The sequence below is a fragment of the Trachemys scripta genome, chromosome 7, assembly GCF_013100865.1.
Source record: "Trachemys scripta elegans isolate TJP31775 chromosome 7, CAS_Tse_1.0, whole genome shotgun sequence".
NCBI lineage: Eukaryota > Metazoa > Chordata > Testudines > Emydidae > Trachemys > Trachemys scripta.
The window spans coordinates 71,159,700-71,187,580 of record NC_048304.1 but is presented as its reverse complement, the minus strand read 5'-3'; the positions used below and the strand labels follow the sequence as shown (position 1 = coordinate 71,187,580).

The 27,881-nt window shown below is 39.7% G+C and overlaps 1 protein-coding gene across 1 annotated transcript in view; it reads right to left on the bottom strand.

Annotated features, from left to right (window-relative positions):
- Positions 1 to 27,881, bottom strand: part of NRG3 (neuregulin 3) — an 877,186-nt gene that overhangs the window by 491,566 nt on the left and 357,739 nt on the right. The window contains exon 2 of the mRNA XM_034776411.1: positions 6,395 to 6,524. Coding sequence (XP_034632302.1) covers positions 6,395 to 6,524 — 130 coding nt within the window. The remainder of the gene's footprint in view (positions 1 to 6,394; positions 6,525 to 27,881) is intronic.

The following is a 27,881-nucleotide window of genomic DNA, read 5'->3' as shown; positions in this document are numbered from 1 at the left end:
ATATTAAGAAAAAGATATTGAAAACATAAGGTGCGCAGGAGGCAGTGTTATTATCCAGGTCAAATTTAGGTATGGGTACAGAATTTGGTTCCAAATCTAAACTAGGTTTAGGGTTCTGGTCAAATGATCTCCAAATCTCACGTGCTGATCTTGTGAAATCTCTGCCCCAAATGGCAATAATCTTGTAAGATTTGATGAGAGCAGAATTTATTTCCACCCTCTTGAATAACAGAAAACTCACAAGGTTGAGAGTGTTGGGATATTTCTACCCTCTTGAGTCCCATCATGACTGGGTCTAGAAATCAGGTCCCTTCCCATTTCATATCTACAATGGACCAAAATGTTTATGATAGATCTGTAGAGTTAAAGCTTTCTAACTCCAAATCAAAAATTCAAGGGCAATAGGCTGGAGAAGAGAGCTGAAGTGAGGATTCTGGATTTGAGATTCTGGTTCAAGCCCAACTCTAAATAAAACATCTGTCAACAAACAAACTCGCAGAATTGCATGAACTTAGAAAACCAAAAAAGTAGGCCAAATTGTGGGGTTATGAACATAATCTGTTTACATGCCTTTTATCAGGTTTTGTTTATTTGTTTTGTTTTACTAACACTCTTGGTGATATCATTTCAGAAACAATTCTGCCGTTGGATAGGCGCACACAGCTCTCATGACTTCTGTTTGAGTTGTATACACATATGATGTTCTGGACAGAATCTGGTTCTTAGACCCTAGTTCAGCAAAGCATTTAAGGCATGATTATCTTTAAGCACATAAGTGGCCTCACTGAAGTCAATTTTAATTTTAATTTTGAAAGTTAAACACATGCTTAAGAGCTTTGCAGAATGGGGGCCACAATGATGTGATATAATATCCGTATTACAAGTGGTATAATAATAGTCTGGAAAAACTTAATATGATATTTCAATTCCACGTGAGTTTTTCTAAAGTAAACACTGAAACATTCAAGCTGATGATGTTTGTAACTACTTACATTTAAGCAATGTACTACAGATATATTCACAAACCAATGGTTTTCATGGCATAGCTTGCTTTCTTTTCTAAATCCTTGTGTTTTTACTTAAGGTTGTCAACTTAGTATAATGTATTTTGCTTGAATGAAACTAACCTTGCAATATTGTGACACCAATAAAATATTTGTTTACTCAATGCTATTCAATAATATATTTTCAGATTTCACTTATATGTTGGAAAAATCTAGTATCATTTTATGGTGTGTAATATACAATGGGAGTCATACAGAAGAGGGTAGCAGATATTGTAAAAGACCATTAAATTAGATGCTAAAATCCTCGATCAGATGACAAGTTGTTTAACAGAAACTGAGAAAGTTTTTTCACACAGACTGCTCTTTATCCTTCTAGTTTTTCAGTTCATGCTGAAGTACACTTGCCACAGGTCATGCTCAGTACTTGTTTAAACCATTGTCTTTTGGATTTTTTTCTGCTAACTCATCAATAGCAGATTATACAGCTGGATCACAATTGTAGCAGTGCAAAAAAATCACAATCACCTAGTTCTGAGTTGTGTTTCAAGCTGGAATTTAAGACTATCACCTGCAGGTTTCAAACCTTTCCGGTGAACCATTGGGCAACCCTGGGCTCACTTTTGAGTTAACACGTGCTAATTATTGTTTTACATCAAAACCAGGTGCGATTTCCAGTTTGGATGGAAATTCCTGGAGACTGTGGATGAGATGGAACCTAAAACTCACAATCTAAATTGAATGGGGGGGCTGGGTGAGACCATCTTGTTCAAAACCAAATAATTCTCATAAAATCAGTGTGAAGAGGAAAATGACCATGCTTCTACCTATGCCACACAATTTCTACATCGGATACAATGCAGCAGGACTCAATTGCTCATGTTAATTTGCTTTGAAAATTCTCATATGATCAAAGTTAGCAGTGTCTAGAAAAGACAACCTGGGTAATCCAAACTGACCCTCTTGTATTTTGCAGTATTTTTCTGTCTGTACATTCACATATACAACTCATCAATGTTTTTTGTATGGATTGTACATAGTCTATCCCACTTTTTAAAAAAGTCTCTCTAATCTGCAGTTTTACAATAGCTTAGGTCCTAGTTTATTTCCAAAATGATCAGAGTTTGTCCAATATAACACATCTGCACATTTTCACGCTTAAAAAAAACCACTATTCTAGGGGCTTTTAAATCCTCTCCTGGGCTTTAATAGTGATCAAGATGGACTTTTTAAAAATTGAATTTAGTTCTACAGTATTATTTTGCTTCCATTTAACTCCATATGGCTATTACAGTTGCATTCCATCCATTACTGTGCAGTGGTGAATGCTGTTCCTTCATGGGCTCCCAGCTGTTATAAAATGTACAACAATTATGAAGAGCCTGTTCTAACTGTATACTATATTTAGAATATTTGAATTTAAGCTAGTTGTCATATCAACTGTCTTTGTCAATTCTGCTGCTTCCCCACATGCACATAATCTTCAAAATACAGAGAATCAATATGAAAATAATGTTAAAACATACAATTTAAATATTAATGAACACACTAGAAATTAACATTCAATACAATGCAGTCACCTAATCTAGACAGCCTCTTTATTCTCCACTGAAAAAAAAAAAATGATCCAAATGTTGGTGCTTGGTAATGACTACTGTATAATCAAGATGAGGAGCAGTCACTAGGTGGCACACACGTGTGAGGACCAGGCAGATTTTGGAGATTGCCTATGTTTATATTTTTACACACTCACCCACCCACCCACTCCACCATGGTACCTGTGTACTGGAGATAATACAGCAGCTTCTTCTACATTTAAAAAGGGGCAGTGTGCAAATCTGGAGAGTGAGCCAAAACAGAGGTTGGGAAGGAGACAGTGCACAAGGACTGCATCTCTTTGAAAATGCTTTGAGATCTACAGAGATGGCACTAGAATTCTCTCTCCCTATATCCTTAGTTTCTGCAAGGGTTCCAGCCAACAACCTCGGCCCATTCTATAAAGCATCAAACCTTTTCCTTTGTTGGGTTTGGGGGTTCCTCTCCTCCTTGAGTTTATTTCTATGGAAAGGAACCATCAGGACCTTTCCTTTTTCCAGTCCTTACTGAGAGTTGGGCAAAAGATAAGGCAGAAAAAAAAAATAACTTAACCCAGAAGATAGGGGCTTGAGAGCTACAAATATTCTCTAAAATAAAACCTTATTTCAAAGGAAGACACAGAAAACATTATTTCAGACACCAGAGTCTTCCTTTAACTTGGTTTGTATACAGTCAGATACTGGCATGTTCATTGCTCAACAATTGACCCATTATTGTATTAACGGATACACAGATAACCTTATCACAGATTCAGCAAATGAAGCCGTTTGCAAAAATCAGTTATTAAAAAAACCGACAATGTTATAAGTTTGTGCTACCTCTAAATTTACAACTTAAGATTTCAGTTTTAAGAAAAAGCATCCCTATTCAGAAAGCACACTTCAGCCCAGGGAATAGCTATGTCTGAGAAGTTTTTTCTAGTGCCAGTCTACACTATTCATGGGCAGGCTAATGCTATCATACCTTAATATTTCTGAACACTAAACACACACATTTGAAAATAGAATGCAAAACAAGCACAAAATGCATCCTTGTTTATGAATGGATGTGAGAATCCAAGAGAAACTTGGTGGGTTTTCCTCCTCATACAAATTTCTATATAAGTATTGGCACAAGTTAAAATTTCAACCAAACATAGCTTTTGAAATCACTCAGTTTTCTACCATTCTCTATTTTAGTTGAAGAGTGAGCTAATACATCATAGTATTATATAACTAGGAATGAGCCTAAATTCTTGCATACCTTGCGGTGCCAAACAGGGTCAGGGGTTTTTTGAGATCATTCTCTAAGTAGAAGATACACATATGGAGTTCTATTTTCAGTTCCTCTGGTGTATCACAGCAACAGTGGCTTTCAGCCACCTTCCTACCCCATTTCTGGAAGTTCAGATCAGTCCCTGACAATTAGAGCAGCCCGAATGCTGCTTTAAATTTGCCAGTTTGCAGCAGACCCCAAAGGAAAAGTTATGTCAGCAGGGATTGACAGTGTGTAGCATTCTCTAGCCATGCATTCTTTTGCTCCCTAATCCAGTGTGGATTGGGAGGGGTGGTATAGAGGTACTATGATGGCTTCTCTCAGCTCATGGATTCCCCCATGCTGACGGAATCCCCAGCTGCCCATGTAGGAAAGTTTAAAACTCCTTTTGTGCTGCCAGTGGCATAATGGCAGAGCTGGGATGGTCAAGCATCTTGCTCAAAATCTTTCATAATTGTTGAGAGAACTATTAAAGTTTGTTTCATTACAGCATTTCCCTTGAGTCTTATAAACTGTGTGACATGCACTTTTTTTCTGTGGGAAAAGCAATGCAGGAGAAGAAGGAAGGTGAAGACATCCCGCCCACAGAATGATGAATAACTCAATATTCTGTCTCTCATATGTCATGGCCAGAAGCCTGAATGGACCAGCCAGTGATTCTTATTCATGTGAGAAACAACAACGTGAAATAATGGTTTTCTGTAATGGTGTATCAGTATCAGGAAAGCTGCAGTACCAATGCTGGATCATTATTCTGAGAGAACCACTATTTAAGTGACATTATGGCCACAGTGAATAAGCAGGAACTTGGTGAGGACAAGCAAAGTGAAAGACCTTGAAAGTGGAACAAAGAAAATAGCAGTTCATTGTCAATATTTATTCCTGATAGTATTTAATCAATATAACCTATATACAATTACAAAAATAGACTGTGCCAAATATCTGTTGACAGAAATGAATCTTATGAGCTGGCTAACAAGGACTATATTAACTTCCACTTGCTTATTTTCTGTTGGTTTTGTTTAATCTGCCTCCACAGAAAATGAAAAATACAGATTCCCTACACTGTAGTTTTATTAGTTTCCAAATGAAGGGTACAAATCACTTACTTGCCTTCATAAAACAATTTTTAAAAATAGTTATAAAATTTTATGATGGTTTGGTGAGGAGATGTCATCATTTTCCACGCTTCATGATTCAGAATAATTAATTTAATAAATGTGCCATATGAGAAGAGTAAATAATGGAGAGAGATGAATGATCACTGAAGCATATACAAATTGAAAGGAAAAACAAATTACCAGCGCAACACTAAACATAAAAAGCTTTGAGGGATATTTTTCTGATAATTTGATTGGTGCATTAACCTTTAACAGCCCAACTTTCAAACATGGGCACTCAAAGAAGAGGGGTGAAATTTTCAAAAGCACCTAGATGATTTAGGGCCTTACAAACCTAAATCTCATTGAAAGTCAGTGGGACTTCAGGTCTTAAGTGTCCAATTTATATTTAGGCTCCTAAATCAGTTAGGTGTTGCAATGCTAAGTGCAGGAATGCCTAAATACCTTTAAAAATCTGAGCCTTAGTCTCCAAGTTATGTAGGTGCTTTTGAAAATGTTACCACAGCTTTCTGTCATACATGGATGTCTCAGTTTGGCATTTACGCTTGTAAATATCCATTTTATATGCCTGTACTGTATGCCAATTAAAGTGTCCAAAAAGGAGGATTTGAATGTTCTATTTATCTGATCCTGTTTCAGACAGATTCTATTTTTAAAATATTTGGATATTTAAAAACAAAAACACAACAGTCTGCATTATTTTCTCATTTGTTTTCATTTTGAGGACAGAGTTAACAAAGGATTTGTGCTCTTTCCCCTGCCCCACTTACATTGACCAGAATCTCTGATAATATTTATTATTACAGATCACTTTTTCAGCAATCTTTAAAATCGCTTCCTAATTCAAATATTACATAATTTCTATAGAGCACCTGAAAGGTAACAGACAAGTAAGAGTAAAGGAGTCAAAATGCACATAAGCTTCATGACAGCTCCACCACCCTTTTCTATAGTGCACAGTTAGATATAACAACTGTTAATCCTTTAAATCCACGAATACAGCTTCTTTTTCCCTAGTTGAGCACTATCATCAAAATACTGATCTGACTATTCAAATACATGGAAACTGATAATTTAAAACATCAAGTTAAGGTAATTGCTTAAAATTGTATGAATAAAAATAAATTTCTGTATCAGGACTGGATTGTCATTTTGGAAAACACTACGATATTAAGAATTATTCTCATCAATGCTGCCAATCAAAGCATTTCTTCTTCTTTCCCTACTTTATTCCTACAAAAATAACACTACAGATTAGAAAAATGAAGCAAGACAGACCCAATCATCTGTATTTTCCACTAATTTGTATATGTACATGTGATTCTAGGTCAATATATTTATTTTGTGAATGTTGTATCCTTGGATATTACCAAATCTTTTTGCAAGTTTTTTGCCAAAACATTTGGTGCAGTGACTTACCGGCAGTGTTTGTGTGATCCTGTTAAGGTTTCAATCACAAAGCATTCCCCATCATTGAGACAGTATGCAAGATCCTTGTCTTTGCATGGCTTAAAGTGCTCAGATCGCTCAGTGGAATACGTTGTGGTATCTGTGGAGAAAACATAGGGAGATAAATGCCATTAGACTACCATCAAAATGTAGGATGCCATTAAAAATTGCATTAAAGACCTTTGGAATCATTAGTTTCACTGACATTGGGTTGACGAAGATAATCCATATAATTAACTTCATTTCAAAGCTGGTTCAAATCTGCTAGTTTCCTATATTTGCATGCTACTTTCAAAGAAATAGCCTATCCTTAAAAGGTCTTTTTTCTAGTCCAACAACCATGTTGTTACATACAGAAATGCCAATTTAAATCCATGTCACCATTTTCCTTTAAAAATACCTTTAGACAGAATTTAAAATTAAATGACAAAATGATGTTGCACTGTCCACTGCATAGATCAATTTCCATTAAAACCTTAGTAATTTTCCTTTTGTTGCTATACTTTCAGAAATCTGCCACGTTTGACCTGTGGCTTCTGCAGCAAAATGTCACAGAAATGGCAACCCATTTCATCCTTAGACCATCCACATTTATTGGAGAAAGTAACAGGCAGTTTATTTCCAGTTGGTTAAATTTTTTGAATTCAACTTATTTTCTTCTGAAAAATGGCCTTCTTTTAAAATAACATTTTTTAACTTTTTCATATTTTCAAAAACATGCCAGTACAAGTCAAACAATCTTCAACCATTAAGAAGAAGAGGTAATGAAGAAAGGGTGAAAAGAGCCTACTCAAGATTCTCTTTCATAAAGGGCATGGATTTCAGACCCCTTTAACCTGAACTGTGTCATTTTCAGGGATATAGTCTTCCAGCTATATGGGAAACATGTAATGACTAAGTTTTAGAGGAACACAAAACTTAGTTTAAGCTATAGAAGGAAAAACATGAAAGTAGACAATTGTGTATATTCTTAAACTTGGGCTCCCTTTCTGCTGCCGGATCCATTTAAGAAACCCCTAGCTGGCAGTTTTGCCTAAGCGTAGGTGATTATTGAAAGAGTCTTTACTAGCATAATCACTTGAAGAAACGTGAACGTATTTATGAGCAAGCATTACAATCACAGTTGTCAACTTTCACACAGTAAATAAGCACCCCGGCTTTCACAATAAGCCAAAAATCAAGCTGATCCCATTTCAAAACAAGGCCAAAACACGCCAATCCCTAGAAACCCCAGCACTCTATATGACTAGATCTCCCGGGCATGCAGTCGGGGACTGTGGTGGGCCTGCTGTGCACCCCTGACTCTCTGCCCCCTTTACCACTGCTTGCCGGGAGCCGATCAAAAAAAAAGAAGCAACAAGCTACAAGCCAAAATCTAGCCAACAAGCAACTCACAAGCCAATTAAACCAAAAACAAGCCCAATTTCTGCGGTTTGTTCGCGGGTTTGGTATGTTTTATTACAATACGCTGCTGCAAAAGGCTAAAAGAAAAACAAAAGAAGTCCCTTGCAATTTAAACGTATTTCTCATCCTTCCCTCTAACTGCAACTCTCCACCACCACCCTCCAGATTGGCCAGGCTCAAAAAAATGTTTTCATTAAATAACATTCTACAGCTGGCGGCAAACTGCTTCATTAGCTTCCTTTGTTTTCCCTTTTTGTGTGAGAAAACAGACAGTTTGAAGCATTTATTCACTTAGATTCAACATCTCAGAAGTGCAGGAAGCGAAAGAAAGAAAGAAAGAAAGAAAGAGATCTGACTTTACTAGAGTCTTGACTACTTTCTAGGAAAGTACTGAGAAATATCACTATGACTGTCGTTTTGGAGAAGTATTGCCTAAATTTAAATGCACTATGCAGTTAATTTGTATTTTAAAGCAGTTTACTGTACACAGAAGTCAGTTTTAACCATATGGCCCTGTCTGCATTAGAAATACTTATACCAGTGTAGTTACACTTATGCAAACCCCACATACAGTGCTCAAAGGAAATATGGGGAAGCTGCATCAACATAAACCCCATGTAAAAGCTGGATATGCACTTTTTTCAAAAAGATATAAAAAGTAGTACATCCTGCTCTAATCCTGCACCTTCTCAGTTTGCCAAACTCAAGTGAGACCAGTGTTCATTTTCATTGCAAAGCAAAATCCTCCTGCTCAGAAACCCATTCCTTGTTCAGGTATGAACATTTTATATTCAGATCTTTGCCCCAACTTCAATGGGATCTTCAAGATTGTCAACTGTGTATATGTGTGTGTGTGTGTGTGTGTGTGTGTGTATGTGTGTACGCTGCAGGTTTTACCAGAATTCATATAACAAGCAGCAATAAGTTGGTGGTCAGAATAGTTTATTTTTAAATTTACATATAAAGCTACACAATAATTATGATTAACATGCTAATTAAATTGATAGAGAGGAAGAGGAAAGACTAATGGAACAACAATGACCTTCAGTTCCAGCTGCTCTGCAACAAGGCCCAAACTTGGAAATATTCAGGAGATATTCATGGGGAGAACCAGAGAAAGCTGACAATATGGTTGGCATATGCAACATTAATTGGGACAAATTGTGTGTCTGAGGAACAGGATTGCATAGAAGGCCGTGGAATTATACACAATATACTGCTTTCGTGAAGATGGTCTCACCTCTTCTTCTCTATATTGGGTTTGTTCATCCTCTATGAGGTGCCACCTGGGAGCAGTCCCTGCAACTGTGCAAATTCCTTGCATGGGGGAGGTTAACACAAAGAAGAGCATTCTTTGTATCTTCCCCACCCCTATGCACAAGGGGCAGGAACAGTTTGGCTCTTTAATGTGTTAAGAATTTTGTATTTGTTTTGGAAATTGGAAATCATGTCCCTTGAGTTCTCTATTCAATGTTTTCAGCTGTAGATATGAAGGATGACTGGGTTTTCTAAGAGAGGTTAGAATTTTAGTTATTGTTATCTCATCTCCCCACGATGATACATGCTTTTGTTGCAGCTTCATTATATATTTCAAAGAAATGTTTAGAACATGTTGTTCTAAATAGAACCACAGCCAGGAATTTAGGGGAAACCATGGGAAAATACTATAGCGGCTACAAATATATGTTTGAACTCTTCCTAACTGGACTCTTCCTTAAGCTGATTACTTTGAAGGATCCTTCTTTTGTAACTGATCTCTACCACTCTCCAGCCTGCTGTCAATACTAAAGTTCCCTTCCCCTGCATGAATTGCCTCTGAAGTTCCCTACTTTTGATTTAGCTCAAGTTCTTGTGGGCAGCTGACAGGACAGAACCATGACACCATCAAATTAGGCCTGAATAAAGACTGGGAGTGGCTGAGTCACTACAAAAAGTAATTTCCCCTCTGTTAATACCTCTTCTTGTCAACTGTTGGAAATGGGTCACATCCACGCTAATTGAATTGGCCTTGTTAGCACTGACCCCCCCACACTTGGTAAGGCAACTCCCATCTTTTCATGTGCTGTGTATTTATACCTACCTACTGTATTTTCCATGCATCTGATGAAGTGGGTTTTAGCCAACGAAAGCTTATGCCCAAATAAATGTGTTAGTCTCTAAGATGCCACAAGGACTCCTCATTGTTTTTATTCAAGAATATTTAATTGTTGGGGTTGGAAGGCACTCGTGCAGGCCCAGATGTTCTCAAATAGAGGATATATAAATGCCAATAACCATGGCTTGGTTCCTCTCTTTTGCTGAGCTGCCATGCCCCTTAGTCGCTGATAAGATTAGTAAATGTAGCTGTTCTTCCCTATAGCTCCATCCCTCTATTCCCCTTTGGACTTAATTCAAGTCTACTTTATATTAAGTATAAAATAAAGTATTATATTGGTGGGTAAGCTGAGCTCCTAGTGCTAAGGCCAGTCTGTGGCTTCTTGAACAAACCCTTTGGAAATAGAGTCAATCTCAAACAGAACTATTTTCTTCAGAGAATGGCAAATGACAGGGATCATGAATTTCTGCTGGAACCCTTCCTGCTAAGTTAGGGTTCCTTTTTAGTAACCCTTCCTTTTTTGTCTCATATTCTCTGCAAAGCAAGTCAAGGAGCAGCATGAATAATTCTAGTGGTCCCAGCTTGGACAACCTGTTACCTGTTTTCAGAGCTCATTGATTTAGCAAGGGAACCAGAATTGGGTTTAAGTTTCATGGACAGAGTTTCAGATGCAATTTGGATTTTAGGATCTTAGTTCAAAACTTAAGTTGTTTGGAATATAAAAATGAGAGAAACATTTAGTAGTGTTTTTTTTTTAAATTTAAGTATTTTTGTACAGTGTTTTGGGTCTAAAAGTATTCATTATATTCCTCTTATTTTATCTTTTCTCTCCTAAACCCTGAATTATTCAATCGTCTCCTCTGTCACCTGCCAACACAGCTTATTTCTTGAATGTTCCTCAGACCTATCAGCTGCTTTTGCCATGGTCAAAATGTGGGTACACTAAATATTCTCCAAGTTCTGTGCTCAGCATTTCCAAATTGTTCTTCATTTGTGTGCTGATAGTAACGTAGTTTTGATTGTGGATGCGGACTGATGTAAACCAGATGTTGAGATTTACAGTATCAGTGGAGAAGCGGAGTATTGATAGACAGCTGGTGTTCTAAATGCATGCGCTGCAGTGGAAGGCAGCATTATATATCTACATATCTGTTCTGGAAGCAGATCAGTTGCTTTGTTTTCTTGGAAAATGAAAATTTCTATTGGGTCCATATCCAACAGTAGAGGCTTGGTATCTAAGCCAGTATTAAAATGAATGAAACGCAAGGTCTTCCATCATTTGCTGTGGGAGACTATTCTACAGTGCATAGAACTCACCATTAGGAATGTTTTCCAGACAGACAGCTTTAGTTATAGGTGAATTTAAGAAAAGAAAAAAAGTATTCTAGGAATTCCCCTTGTATCCCACGCATACACCGTACCAATTTTGAAAGTCACTCCCCCTCCTTTGATCTGCCACAGCCCAGATTTGTTAACCTTCCAGACACACGGCAAAGCCTATGGTTTTCCCTCTCTTCTCTAAGGATGTGGAGAAGGGGGTGGGTTGGAGTGACTGAATTTATGCGTGGTTCTTTGTTTATATTTTTGATTGTAATTTCTGAGATAGACATCTGGAGTACTGGTTGTCTGACTATATTTTAAAATTCAAATAAATACAGATTACTCCCAAAGTGCTGACCTGTTCCCCTCTTCCTCCAACATACAGGCACACACAAGTGCTTGTTAACACTTCCGTTTGTAAGTTTGCAAAGAAAGTGGCATACAGCTACGATACTTGTTCCATTAACGCTGTTGTAAACAACTAACCCCTTTCATAGTTACCTATCAAATGATAAAAATACCATATGTCAAATCTCCACTCACTCATATGTGGAACTGAAATCTTTAGATTAGCCAGTGGAATGTAGTAAGCAGAAAATAACAGATCATTACATTGCTTCACATTTTTTTAAACTGTAATATTTGGAGTACCTGAAGGAATGAGGCAAGTCCACATTGTCAAAAAATCAGCCAACTTTTTAATGCAGCCCCACACCTAAGACAGCAGCACCTACCTCTAGAACCAATGAAGGACAGCAAACCTCAATGGAAAAAAAAACCACTTTCAAATCTAGACCCCCAGCCTCTATCTTAAAACACATCCACCTGCAATCCTGCATTATAAAGTGTTCAGCAATGTGTGTTGCAGTATCTGTTCAGCTGCTACAGTATGTTTGCTGCACTAAGCACATTGGGAACTTTGAAAATACTGTAATAAAGGCAGTAGAAAAGTAAAAGACAAACAGAGCAAAAATAGTATTGACAATCCTAAAAACAAACATATTTCCCCCAAAAGAACCCCCAATAGGAAGCTTGGAAGTTTCTCAACCACAACAATTTTTAAAATAAGAAAATTAGTAGTGAAATATGAAGACTGCCAAACAAACATACTGTAACCAATTTGAAACCACTAGAAAACTCAAAAATTAAAACTGGGTTAAATCCTGGACCCACTGAAGCCAATAGCAAATCTCCCATTGACATAAGGGGACCAGGATTTCACCCAGAACTTTTATTATCATGTACTCTGGGGTGTATATAATTGCCCCAATCCTGTAATCATTTCCAAGTAAGTGTACCCCCTGCTGTGGCCTACATTACATACAAGAGAAATACAACAGTATACATATTATTCTGTTTCTTCACATGCTCCATATGTTAGATAAAAATATATGAATACTTCTATAGTGAGATTAGAGTTATGGGGGAGGGGGAGACACCAAGCACCTGGAATCACATTTTTTTTTCTTTTAAGAAAATGCAACAAGTTTCAATGCCTTTTAAGGACCTATGTTTGTTAAGATTTAGCCTCATTCTACCTAACGAAGAGAGGAAAGAGCATCTTTGCAAGCAGGCTGGCTAACCTAGTGAGGAGGGCTTTAAACTAGGGTCACCAGTGGAAGGAGACCAAAACCCTGAGATAAGTGGGGAACTGGGATACCAGGAGGAAGCACAAGCAGGAGAGTGCAAGAGGGGAGGACTCCTGCCTCACACTGAGAAAACAGGACGATCAGCGAGTTATCTTAAGTGCCTATACACAAATGCAAGAATCCTGGGAAACAAGCAGGAAGAACTGGAAGTCCTGGCACAATCAAGGAATTATGATGTGATTGGAATAGCAGAGACTTGGTGGGATAACTCACATGACTGGAGTACTATCATGGATGGATATAAACTATTCAGGAAGGACAGGCAGGGCAGAAAAAGCGGGGGAGTTGCATTGTATGTAAGAGAGCAGTATGACTGCTCAGAGCTCCAGGATGAAACTTCAGAAAAACCTGAGATTCTCTGGATTAAGTTTAGAAATGTGAGCAACAAGGGTGATGTCGTGGTGGGAGTCTGCTATAGACCACCAGACCAGGGGGATGAGGTGGACGAGGCTTTCTTCAGGCAACTAACAGAAGTTACTAGATCGCAGGCCCTGGTTCTCATAGGGGACTTCAATCACCCTGATATCTGCTGGGAGAGCAATATAGCAGTGCACAGATAATCCAGGAAGTTTCTGGAAAATGTAGGGGACAATTTCCTGGTGCAAGTGCTGGAGGAACCAACTAGGGGCAGAGCTCTTCTTGACCTGCTGCTCACAAATAGGGAAGAATTAGTAGGGGAAGCAAAAGTGGATGAGAACCTGGGAGGCAGTGACCATGAAATGGTCGATTCAAGATCCAGACACAAGGAAGAAAGGAGAGCAGCAGAATATGGACCCTAGACTTCAGAAAAGCAGACTTTTACTCCCTCAGGGAACTGAGGGGCTGGATCCCCTGGGAGAATAACATGAAGGGCAAAGGAGTCCAGGAGAGCTGGCTGTATTTTAAAGAATCCTTATTGAGGTTGCAGGAACAAACCATCCCTATGTATAGAAAGAATAGTAAATATGTCAGGTAACCAGCTTGGCTTAACAGTGAAATCCTTGGAGATCTTAAACCCAAAAAAACCCCGAAGCTTACAAGAAGTGGAAGATTGGACAAATGACCAGGGAGGAGTATAAAAATATTGCTCAGGCATGCATGAGTGAAATCAGGAAGGCCAAATCACACTTGGAGTTACAGCTAGCAAGGGATGTTAAGAGTAACAAGAAGGGTTTCTACAGGTATGTTAGCAACAGGAAGGTGGTCAGGGAAAGTGTGGGCCCCTTACTGAATGGGGATGGCAAACTAGTGACAGAGGATGTGGAAAAAGCTAATATACTCAATGCTTTTTTTGCCTCTGTTTTCACAAACAAGGTCAGCTCCCAGACTACTGCACTGGGCAGCACAGCATGGGGAGGAGGTGACCAGCCCTCTGTGGAGAAAGTAGTGGTTCAGGACTATTTAGAAAAGCTGGATGAGCACAAGTGCATGGGGCTGGATGCACTGCATCCAAGGGTGATAAAGGAGTTGGCGGATGTGATTGCAGAGCCATTGGCCATTATCTTTGAAAACTCATGGTGATTGGGGGAGGTCCCGGATGACTGGAAAAAGGCTAATGTAGTGCCCATCTTTAAAGAAGGGAAGAAGGAAAATACGGGAAACTATAGGCCAGTCAGCCTCACCTCAGTCCCTGGAAAAATCATGAAGCGGGTCCTCAAGGAATCAGTTTTGAAGCACTTAGAGGAGAGGAAAGTGATCAGGAACAGTCAGCATGGATTCCCCAAGGGCAAGGCATGCCCGACGAACCTAATTGCCTTCTATGATGAGATAACTGGCTCTGTGAATGAGGGGAAAGCAGTGGATGTGTTATTCCTTGACTTTAGCAAAGCTTTTGATACGGTCTCCCACAATATTCTTGCCAGCAAGTTAAAGGAGTATGGGTTGGATTAATGGACTATAAGGTGGATGGAAAGCTGTCTAGATCATCGGGCTCAACGGGTAGTGATCAATGGCTCCATGTCTAGTTGGTAGCCAGTATCAAGCGGAGTGCCCCAAGGGTCGGTCTGGGGGCCAGTTTTGTCCCAATATCTTCATTAATGATCTGGAGGATGGCGTGGATTGCACCCTCAGAAAGTTTGCAGATAACACTAAACTTGAAGGAGTGGTAGATACACTGGAGGGTAGGGATAGGATACAGAGGGACCTAGACAAATTGGAGGATTGGACCAAAAGAAATCTGATGAGGTTCAACAAGGACAAGTGCAGAGTCCTACACTTAGGACAGAAGAATCCCATGCACTGCTACAGACTAGGGACCGAGTGGCTCGGCAGCAGTTCTGCAGAAAAGGACCTAGGGGTCACAGTGGACGAGAAGCTGGAAATGAGTCAACAGTATGCTCTTGTTGCCAAGAAGGCTAACGGCATTTTGGGCTGTATAAGTAGGGGCATTGCCAGCAGATCGAGGGATGTGATCGTTCCCCTCTATTCGACATTGGTGAGGCCTCATCTGGAGTACTGTGTCCAGTTTGGGGCCCCACACTACAAGAAAGATGGAAAAATTGGAAAGAGTCCAGCGGAGGGCAACAAAACTGATTAGGGGGCTGGAGCACATGACTTATGAGGAGAGGCTAAGGGAACTGGGATTGTTTAGTCTGCAGAAGAGAAGACTGAGGGGGGATTTGATAGCTACTTTCAGCTACCTGAAAGTGGGTTCCAAAGAGGATGGATCTAGACTGTTCTCAGTGGTAGCAGATGACAAGGAACAAAGAACAAGAAGTAATGGTCTCAAGTTGCACTGGGCGAGCTTTAGATTGGATATTAGGAAAACACTTTTTCACTAGGAGGTTGGTGAAGCACTGGAATGGGTTACCTAGGGAGGTGGTGGAATCTCCTTCCTTAGAGGTTTTTAAGGTCAGGCTTGACAAAGCCCTGGCTGGGATGATTTAGTTGGGGATTGGTCCTTCTTTGAGCAGGGGGTTGGACTAGATAACCTCCTGAGGTCCCTTCCAAAACTGATATTCTATGATTCTATGAATGAGGGTGAGTCCATGTTTAATAAATCAGTTATAATGATGAAAAATATTCAGAACAAAGTGATTTTGATGCAATTATCATAGGCCAGAAAAAAAATGCCATGAAATGGAGAGATTCTCTCTTTGGTAACACATTGTGTTGGTGGCATTAGCAGTAAAAAACAGTTCTGTTAATTTAAAAAATCCCCCCAAAGCTGCAGTGATAAATTACAGATAAAAGCTAAACACAGCATTCTACAAATTAAGCTTTGCTGGAAAACAGTTAAGAGTTTTATTTGGTTTAATTAGCTTCTTTGAGCTAAATTTTCTAATACCTGTCTCAGAAATGCAAAATCACTCCTAGTATAATAACAATATTAAAAAAGACAGGCAGCAGTGTACTAGCTAGCAATCAAATCATGAAAGTTGGAGATTTCAACACACATCACCTAGACATGAGGTCTCAGACAAATGATCACATTTTAATTTAATAGTATTAAACTCTGTTAAATTCAGATATGCCAGGAAACTTTATTGGAAATAATTAAAAAGCCTGGTTTGTATGGCTGATAAAGTTATTGTAACATACGATACTTCTTGAAGACTATCATGCTAATATGAGATAGCTTCTATATTCCATTTGTGTCCTGAATCTGGTATTGACTTTTTGTAATGGTCATTAAACAGATATGCCTTTATTTGAAAAAAAAAAAAAAAAAGTTAAGATTGAGCATCAAATATTGTGTCAGTGGGAGAACAATAATCTTTGTAATCACAAAGATGCATATATCTTGATCTATACAGAACATCATAGCAAAGTACATGCATCTTTCATTAGAAATACAACAGCTAAAATCAGTGTATATATTAAACATTATGTTTACATCTACATTATTCTAGAATTAGGTATATTGTCCCTGGACAAGACTGACATGCCGCCAGTGGTACAGAGATGTCCTTTGAAAAACTCCGTTCCTTCACTGAAATTCCATCCTCAAAGACATCTCTCCTTAAGTTGTTAAGTTAGTCTGCAGTCTTGGGGGTTCTCTTGGGCTCTGCATTGCATTTGGATGCTCAAATAACAGTGGTGGCAAAAATAATTAATTGTCATCTGTGATTGCCCAGAAGATTTCACTGGACCCTGACTCTATGGGACTCACATCTGGCCACAGTGATCCACATTTCTGTAACACGTAGGCTCTACTACTGCAATTCTCTGTATTGTTATGAATTCAAAAGGCTCTGAAAAAGCTCCACCTGAAACAAAGCAGCTTGTCGGCTCAGAAACACAGGTCACCAGGAACACATCACTCCAATGCTTTGCTCTCTACATTGCCTTCCTTTTGAACAGAGAATTCAGTTCAAGGTCTCTGCTGATTTTCAAAGTTCTAAATGGATCTGGTCACAGCTATCAAAGTCCATCAGGCCTACAATGAAAGCTATGATACACAGAACCATTGACAGAATACCCCATGTCTACACCCTATTGTAATGATCTTTTGCACAAAATATGCCTTGTGAGGATTTCATCTGAAAACTCATACTTTTTTAGTCATTATTGTCCTGGTAAAATATGTGTGGCAACGTTGTGATTCTATGGTGTTGTGTTATTAACACATTCCCAACTGAAGCTGGCAAACAGGTTGGTCTTAAAGGCATGTGTGCTCTGCTCAATTTGCATTTAAGCAAGGAACAGAATCATCAAGAAGGGAGAGAAATGAAGCTCAAACGTGAGGAAAAATGGAATAGGGAACACCCTTTCTCCTACACCTTGCCTTCTGGTATTCCAGCTGGAAATGTTTTTCAAGAGAGAGACAAACTATAAAAAGGAGGGACAAACACCCCAAGGCCCCCTCTATTTCTCCCTGCACCTGAAGTGACAAAGGAAGCATTAATTGGATTCTGGGAGAAGAGAACCTGACCTAAGAAGTTTGGTCAGTAAGACTGCTGAAAGCACATGGTGAGAAAACATTGTTTTGAATTTAACATAGTTTAAATTAGGCACCAGTTGTATTTTATCTTTATTTTTCTTGTAACCATTTCTGACTTTTATGCCTCATTATTTGTACTCAATTAAAATCTCTTTGTAGTTAATAAACTTGTTTTATTGTTTTATCTAATCCAGTGTGTTTTAATTTTAGTGTTTAGGAAACTCCATTTGGGGTGGCAAGTTGTGTGCATATTGTTCCTTTTTAAAAAATAATGGACTTTACATAAATTTGTATTGTCCAGGAGAGGGCTGGGCAGTACAGGACATACATCTCTAGAGGAAAATCTAAGAGTGGGAGTGTGTTGGGGTGACCCTGCAGTATAACCAAGGCTGGTGAGAGCCAGAGCGTAACCCAGGTGTGGCTGGCTGGCGGCAGTTACAAACAAACATGCAGGGTGTGGCTTGCATGCTGAAAGGCTGTTTGTGAGCTGCTGAGGTAGGAGCTACTTCAAACAAAGCACTGTAAGGCACCCAGTGTTGCTGGGTAGGGATGACAACTGCTCATTAGCCTGGATTGTACCCTGGTATGTCACAACTGTCAAACATTAGGGGAAGTCTTCTGTCCATAGGAACCTTGCCCAGAGTCAGCCCAAGACTAAGGAATGTACTGTTCTACCCAAATGAAGCAAATAGTTAGGGAGATGTACAAAGATAACCATCCTGCCCCTCCTCACCTGAGCACACCTTAATTGCTGCAAAGATTCTTCCCCCATCAATACTAACATATTAACACTTTCTTTAAAAAATTGGTGATATAAGATAAAGCTATAGACTAAATTACAGGGCCTCTTACACATTCTTAGACTAGGCATAGGCCTTCCAAATACTGTTTTCCTATTTTGAAAAACAAGTTAATACAAGTAAATGTCTCTTCAACAACGTCTCAAAATATGAAAGTGTCAGGAAGAAATTAGAAATAAAACTATCACTTCAGAATATGTTATGGCATAGGATATTTAAATATAGCAACTTCTCAGTGATTGATTGATTTTAAGAGTACAGAATTCGGCATCTTAGGCCATGTTCTTGCCTGTACCTTTACACAGAACTCCCATTGATACCAAGAGAAGGTTCATGTGCAGGAGTTAGTTAGGGAAAGGGCCCCAGTGGATACAAATGACCAGACTATCTAAAGAGTTCAGCACCCATAATTAGGGTCAGATTTTTAGAACAGCTCAGCTCTGATGAAAGCACCAAAATAAATCGTTAAAATTCCAGAAGTTCTGAGCATCCAATGGGCCACGTTATTTTGAAAATCCAGATAGGAAAGTCACAATGTGATCTGCTGGGTGCTGAGTACTTTTGACAACCAAACTCTAATTTAGGCGGCTACATGGGAGCCAAGTTCTTGACAACCTGTCCCTGTGGGTGCTGATAACTTGAAAACTGGCCTTGAGTTCTTCTGAAAATCTGGCCTAAAATGTTATTGAAAGTGCAGGATGGGCTGCCAATGTATGTTTGCTGCCTGCTGCTATTGGAGCATCAACTTTGTTAGAAAAAAACTATTAATGTAATTATAAAAAAGGTTTAAACAGTCCAGAAGGGGGCTGCACACCCCGACGGATCAAAGCAAGTTTGATAGCACGCGGTTTCACCTATCATGCGGTAAGATATTTTGGCTCCCGAGGGCAGTGTTATATCGGGGTAGAGGTGTAGTTCCTTGAACATCCAAGAAAATGCACGGAAAGACTCTAACTGACTCTACATCTAAGCTGCATTTGGAGTCTAACCTTTTGGGATGATTCCAGAGAAACTCTTACAAGCCAGCAGATTCATCCATCACTGCTACAAATCTGATATAAGGACCTTGCAAGCTTTTGTAATGTATATAATATTTTAACCATTCAATAAAGATTTAGTAATAAAAGAAAATAAATTATTTAGTTTACTAAGGTCAGATCTGAAACACATATTGATCCCGGGGTTAAGTGTCTGATCCTTTGGGATTAGTAGAACCTCACGTATGGGTGAACTGGGTTTTCAGTAAACTCTTACTATAACCTCTCACTGTTCTTGCAAGCCCTTTAACTGACAAAGTAAGATAAGTACTTTTTAAAAAAATCTTACAGTTTTGATTTCTGAGGAATATTACCCATTCCTACTCCAACTGATGTAAAATGTTAAAAATAAACTATTGACTTCAGTGGGCCGTCAAGGTCATATTCAAGCATACAACACAAGCAAGTAACAACGAGGTAATAACAAATTATAAGTGATATTTTCACGTTAATTTTTAACAGCTACAATATAAGAACCCTTGAAGTGGGTATTACAAGCCACCAAGAAGATTTCGTACTCCAGCTAAACTACTCACAAGTTCACCAGTGCAAATCTTCATGCCCGAGACATGCTTCTTTCCTTGGCCTGAAAAATGTAGATTGTTGACCTAAAAAATATACGCTAAGGCCCACCTTTTGGTTTCAGCTTTTGGATTGGGTAGGGCCTTGTGAGATGCTTCCAGTGGCACAAGGCTATTGGAAGGGAAATGCCTATATTCTGGGAGGATTTTTCTCAGGGCTTGTCTACACTGGCACTTTACAGCACTGCAACTTTCTCGCTCAGGGGTGTGAAAAAAAACACCCCCGAGAGCAGCAAGTTTCAGTGCTCTAAAGCGCCAGTATAGACAGTGCACCCAGCGCTGGGAGCTACATCCCTCTTAGAGGTGGTTTCTTTAGAGCGCTGGGAGAGCTCTCTCCCAGCACTGCGCCGTGACTACATAAGACATGTTAAAGCGCTGCCGCAGAAGCACTTTAACGCTGCCAGTGTAGACCAGCCCTCAGGGTTTGCTGCTAGTGTTACTTCTATTGATTTCTTTAAAAATGTCAAAAGGCACTCACAGTAATACATGGGCACATTTATTATGCTATAATACATCAAAATAAATATTCATAAGAAGATTAATATTAACACTTATTATTTGGTGGACAAATTGAACTATCCCATCCTTAGTAGGGGTTTCCCGTATCATGGCAAGCAGGGGTCTATGGGACATACAACAGGCCAAAACTTTAACTATAAACTTCTGAAGACATATGTCCTTTTTGTGTTAACCCAGACTCCAAAGAAGGGAAATACTGAAGAACAGATAACTACAGGGGAAGAATTATTTGGCACTAACTTCAAGATAACTAGGCAAGAATTCCCTAAGCATGTCTGAACTTGCCTGCCTCTAATTTAAGAGCACTTTGAAATTGATAGTACTGTGTTTCAAGGAAATTATGTTAGAAACTTTTCATAGGTTATATTTAAGGATTAGACTACTAATTATGTTTATATGCATTGAGTCTCAATTTAAAGTCACAGCTTTTGCTTCTCTGTGTGACCTACCGACTAGGGCTAGCTGGAAAAACAAAAGTGTTGTCTCATGAATAATTTGCCATTTGTTTTTCTTCCACACTAGAACAACAACTAGACCTTTCAAAATTATTTGCAAAAAGAGAGACATACACACACTTCAAAATAGCCAACAGCTAAGAGCACGTACATGGGATAAGGGTGATGCAGGTTCAAGTGCCTACTCTCTCTGATTCAGAGCACTGACCACTGGATTATTGGCTATTTTTGCTCTCTCAAAATCCCATCCAGGACCTGAGAAGACTTCCTGATGAAAATTTTGTCAAAACAGGAATACTCCATGAAAAGAATAAACCCTAGTCTACACTATGAATTTATGTCAGTATAACTGCATTGCTCAGAGGCATGGATTTTCCACACCCCCGAGCGACATAGTTATACTGACCAAATTCCAGTGTTGATGGGGGGGGGGGAAATACTTCACTCATTTAGTTGTTGATCCAACAACTGCTATGATCCAAGACCCGTGCTTTAAATAAATAAATAAATAAATAAAGGTTACCACACCCATAAATACAGCCCTGCCATCAAGACTAGTTGTGACACTCAAATACAAATATTAACTTACTTCAGTTATGGAATGGTAAAAACAAACCAACCTAAAACACAGCTTTAAGGAGGGCAAAGCAATTTCTTTATCTTTTAAACTTTTCTGGGGCCTGATCCAAAGCTCGCTGAAGTCAATAAGAGTTTTTGCCGCTGATTCCAATGAGCTTTCAGTCAGCCTTACAAACAATATTTAGCTGACATTGATGATACCAAGACTGATCTGAAGTATGAAAAGGGCGAGAATCACTACTATGGGCAGTGTACTATGTAATAGGGTACTAAATGGTACTTCGTTGGCAAAATCATTGTTTCAGAAAGGGATTGGATTTGTTTCTCTCTCTCTCTTTCCCCCTTTTTCCCCTCCCCCCCATAGCAGAAGAGAGCTTAATACCCACTTCTGTCTCTCAAAAGAGAAGAAAAACTTCACTAGAAGCTTTTCTCTATTGAGTAATTAAAATGGCAAGCTGTCACAAAACAAATAATGCTTAGAAAAGTTATTGAAATAAGGGAACTTTAAAAAGAAAACAGATAAAGAATTTGTGCTTCCTGAAATGAAGTCTTTACAAACAGTGAATATCCTATATACATTTTTTTTTTAATGGAAATGTTAGGAGTCTGAATTTAAAATCATTTTTACGCAGCACTTTATACCTGATTTGCTTCTTAAAAACTAGTAGACAGGCTTTACATTTTTAACATTTTATTTACCTAGCAATAAAACTGGGCCAAATACAGCTGATTCTGCAATGAGAACTGTTCAGCAAACCCTTACATGCATGTGGAATTCCATTCAATTTAATGGTGCTATGTATGACGCAAGGGTTTGGCCATACAGAACTTATTCTAGAATCAGGGTCTAAGTCTGGAAACATATAATTCCTCCTAGCACTGGAGAATGTTTCAAAGACTTCAGCAGGGCCGCCCCTTGGACTGCAAATAGGCTTTTCTCATAAAAAATGTACAATGGGGGTTCTCAAACTTTTTCTTTCTGAGGCCCACACCAACATGCTATAAAAACTCCATAGCCCAACTGCGCCACAATAACTGGTTTTCTGCATATAAAAGCCAGGGTAGGTGTTAGGGGGTAGCAAGCAGGGCAAGCCTGGGGCACCATGCCACAGGGCTCCCTCGAAGCTACATTGCTCAGGATTTGGCTTCAGCCTCGGGCGGTGTGACTCAGGGCCCTGGCTTCAACCCCATGTGTCAGCAGCATGGCTTTCTGCCTTGGGCCCCATCGACTAATGCTGGCCCTGCTTGGCGACCCCCCCATACACCTGCTCACAGCCCCCCAGGGGGCCTCAGACCCCTAGTTGACAACAACTGATGTACAGCATTTCCAGTCCAAGCTAGCCCTGTCATTATTGAAATGACTGGACATTATTCCAGATGCTTGTATGCTATGATCTTAAAAGACTTGCACTAAGGTCCCCTTAGACTCAGGGAACATATCCTCCAGGATTTGCAACCACAAATCACTGCTGGAAAACATTCAGCAGAAAAATCAGTCCACTGTAACCTCCAGAGACTTCAGGGGCTTATCTACTTTAGTTTAGTCAGCCTATTTTTGTAGAGGGAAAATCTAAATCTGATGACAACCATGGGTTTATCTTCAGAGGTAGCTGACAGACCTACTAGTAAGGCAGCTTATTTAAGTCATATAACTAGAATAATCTACATTTTCAAAGTTGCAAATATTGTCTCATAGGAAAGTTCAAGTGGAAACAAGTATAAAGACTGTCTTTTGATTTATAGTTAAGGACCATTTGCTAAATATAGTAAAATTCCTTAAAGTGTGGGAATTAAATGATTCATGTGTACATTTTAGTGTCTTAATAGACAAATTATTCTTCAGTTTCGAAGACAGAGGGATTTGTCTGGTCAGTGGGAAGAAAGGGGCTCCTTTAAGGGTTCCCACATACACACTTCCGTGAGGAGGAGTGACATCAGCGAGCTTGGGGCTGACCAGAAAGGGCCACATTCCTCCAGACAGAGTTCTCTCTTCTCGCCTGGATCAATAGCTTGTACTCATGGAATCAGGATAGGACAGGGTTTTGTGGTCTGCTGTGGGCATTGTTGTAGTTGCCTACTTGGGTACTGGGAAAGAATATTTTCCCAACAGCCAGGTAAGCCAAGATGGGTTTGCTCCTCCGCACCATTTGCTTCTCCCCACCACCTCCTTCCACACAGCAGCTTAGTGACCAGTTGAGCAGGTAGGAGGTTAGGTTCAAGCTGTCAACTTGGCAGATAACACTGGTCTACAATTTTTGAGAAGTCATCTGCTTCAGAAATAAAGTGTGCTATTTATTATGTATTTTGATGTGCTGAATTCAAATATGACAATTAAAACAACTGATTGGCTACTGTTTCTAAGATATTTAAGTTTTTACATTTTATGTCTATGTATATTGTGTAGATAGTAGTTTTAATCATAAATTGTAAACCTAGGTCTTTTCATGTGTTTATGGTTGCTTTACATGATAATATTTCACTGTCCTGTTTATGTCACATTTTAAAAATCAGCAAAAGGGTTATATAAATAAAATTTATTATGAAACAAAAGGCAAAAAACTATTATGTACATAGTTTAGTCCTATTCGGTTTCTACTCGGAGCTTCTTGGCTTGTCTCTTGAATTCATTAAATGGAGCATCTCTTGTCACTGTCCAGCAATAGTCTGCAAGCATTGATGGGCTCCATTTGCCCTGATAGCGTTTCTCCATCGTTGCAATGTCCTGGTGAAATCGCTCGCCGTGCTCATCGCTCACTGCTCCGCAGTTCAGTGGAAAAAAAATCTAGATCAGAGTGCAAAAAATGTATCTTTAGTGACATGTTGCAACCAAGGCTTTTGTATGCCTTGAGGAGGTTTTCCACCAACAACCTGTAGTTGTCTGCCTTGTTGTTTCCGAGAAAATTTATTGCCACTAACTGGAAGGCTTTCCATGCCGTCTTTTCCTTGCCACGCAGTGCATGGTCAAATGCATCATCTCGAAGAAGTTCACGAATCTGAGGACCAACAAACACACCTTCCTTTATCTTAGCTTCACTTAATCTTGGAAATTTTCTACGGAGATACTTGAAAGCTGCTTGTGTTTTGTCAATGGCCTTGACAAAGTTCTTCATCAGTCCCAGCTTGATGTGTAAGGGTGGTAACAAAATCTTCCTTGATTCAACAAGTGGTGGATGCTGAACACTTTTCCTCCCATGGTTCCAATGACTGTCGGAGTGGCCAATCTTTCTTGATGTAGTGGGACTCTCTTGCACAACTATCCCATTCGCAGAAAAAACAGCAGTACTTTGTGTATCCAGTCTGCAGACCAAGCAAGAGAGCAACAACCTTCAAATCGCCACAAAGCTGCCACTGATGTTGGTCATAGTTTATGCACCTTAAAAGTTGTTTCATGTTGTCATAAGTTTTCTTCATATGGACTGCATAACCAACTGGAATGGATGGCAAAACATTGCCATTATGCAGTAAAACAGCTTTAAGACTCGTCTTCGATGAATCATTGAACAGTCTCCACTCATCTGGATCGTGAACGATGTTGAGGGCTGCCATCACACCATCGATGTTGTTGCAGGCTACAAGATCACCTTCCATGAAGAAGAATGGGACAAGATCCTTTTGACGGTCACAGAACATGGAAACCCTAACATCACCTGCCAGGAGATTCCATTGCTGTAGTCTGGAGCCCAACAGCTCTGCCTTACTCTTGGGTAGTTCCAAATCCCTGACAAGGTCATTCAGTTCACCTTGTGTTATGAGGCGTGGTTCAGAGGAGGAGGATGAGAGAAAATGTGGGTCCTGTGACATTGATGGTTCAGGACCAGAAGTTTCATCCTCTTCCTCGTCTGACTCAAGTGAGAATGATTCTGGTGCATCAGTAACCGGCAGTCCAACCGGCGTATAGCTGATGGAATGTTTGGATAATGCACAGTTCACTTTTTCACACCTTCCCCAACATGAGGCACCATGCAGAAGTAACAATTGCTGGTATGATCTGTTGGCTCTCGCCAAATTATTGGCATTGCAAAAGGCATAGATTTACTTTTCCTGTTCAACCACTGGCGAAGATTTGTTGCACAAGTGTTGCAGCATATGTGTGGGGCCCACCTCTTGTCCTGATCTCCAATTTTGCAGCCAAAAGAAAGGTGATAGGCTTTCTTAATCATAGTGGTTACACTGCGCTTTTGTGATGCAAAAGTCACTTCACCACAAACATAGCAGAAGTTATCTGCACTGTTCACACAAGTACGAGGCATCTCTGCTCACTTTGGCTAAACAGAAATGTGTCCCTTTGCAAAATCAAACACTGACAAATAAGACAGCACGACACTGTATGATTTCTAGAGCTGATATAGGGCAGTTTGTTCAGCAGAGTGATGTAAGCTTTGTTACGATTGCATCATCCATGACTTCTAGGAATAACATGATGCAATTCATATAATGTATGACGCAATACCAGCTTCAGATTGCATCACTCATTGTTTTGCCTAAAAAGCAAGTACTGTCCAAACCCAGTCATAGATTTATTTATAGATCCAGTCAAAGATGTATTTTCGTCATTTCTGGTTTAAATTGAGATCCCTTCCCTTTATAACTCACTTATCCTCCGCCATTCCCAAGTCAAGGGTCGTATATACTGACCCAATAGCATATCTCGAAAACTAGAGCCAATCATCAATTTTAAGCATCATTTTCGTTCTCAGTGACCCAGAATTAGTAAAGTTTGACTACATTTATTTCAGAAGAATTTTGGCTGTAGAACAGTGTAACAGATGTTTAATGCGGGCAGATGTTCCATAGGGGGTATAGTTCCCCAATAAACCAGAATTGGAAGCAGGCTTAGGGGAAGATATCTCCCTAAAGAAGATAAGGAGTGGAGGTGGGGCTTCTAATATCTAGTACACAGAGGAGACAATCCCCTTTCTCCAGCCCCTTAGCACTCATACAAAGGGAGGACAGTAGGATCCCAGCAACTGTCTGGGACCAGGTTTGGAGGGAAGACGGCAGCCTTCAAATAAGTAAAAATGATTAAGGAAGGAGCACTGTATGAGTTATTGCCAAATAGTTTCCAGATGAGTTAATAGAGTTGAGGCCTAATTAAACCACTTCCCTTGCATCTTGACATTCTTTCTGCATAGCTGGGACAAATCTCTGTGGGTAAGACGCTATAAGATGGGAAAATAAGATGGCTATATATACAATCTAACACCAAAGATGCAATATTTTACAATGTAGAGATATTGTCAAAGGGCTGTTGCTAGTGCCTCTCGTTGGCAGTGTTATACTCTTGTTCCAAAGTGCTAGAAATTCCTGAATAAAAATGCAGGAAATAAATAATGCAATTTTAACCCTAAACTGGTACATGCTTCCAAGGCAGACAATCTAAAAGTTATTATTCACTATAGCATCTATCATTTTGACACTCTCATGGTCAGGGGATATACAATCAGGCTCTGAAACATTTACATTATTCTCAGACTCCCTTCACATAAAGAGACCCATATATCATTCATTTTATTTTATTTTTTAAAATCTCATTTTCTCTCCTTTAATCTTCTTACTGGATGTTTGGATCTTCTACTTCAGTATCCCAAAAAGGGAGATGGAGAGGGTCTAAAGCATTACTATCACAACTCACCCACCCCCACCTCTGCCCCACTCTACTGCTCTGTTAATGTTTATTTCTGTCCTTGTAACATGCATTGGTTATGACGGGGTGGCCAATTGGCAGCTCCAGAGCCGTATGCGGCTGTTCAGAAGGAGATAAGCAGCTTCTGCCGGAAGCCAATTGTGGGGGAAAATGGTGGGTGCTCAGCACCCACTGGCATCCCTATCAGCCCCCCTCCAACTCCCCCAGTGCCTCCTGCCTGCTGGCACGCTCCCCCATCAGCGCCTCCTGCTCCCTCCCACCCACCGTGATCAGCTGTTTCACGGCGTTGAGGAGGCTCCTGGAGGGGGGAGCAGCGAGGATGCTCCTTCTCTTCCCCGCAGAGCCTCCTCAGTGCTGCAAATCAGCTGATTAAGGGAGCTGGGAGGTGCTGGGGAAGGGAGAGGGGAGGAGCGAGGACCTGGTGCACAGCCTCCCCCATTCCCTCCTCCAGTGCCTCCTTCTCCGTCCCCTTGCCTCCTGCCCACCACAATCAGCTGTTTCACACCCGCAGGA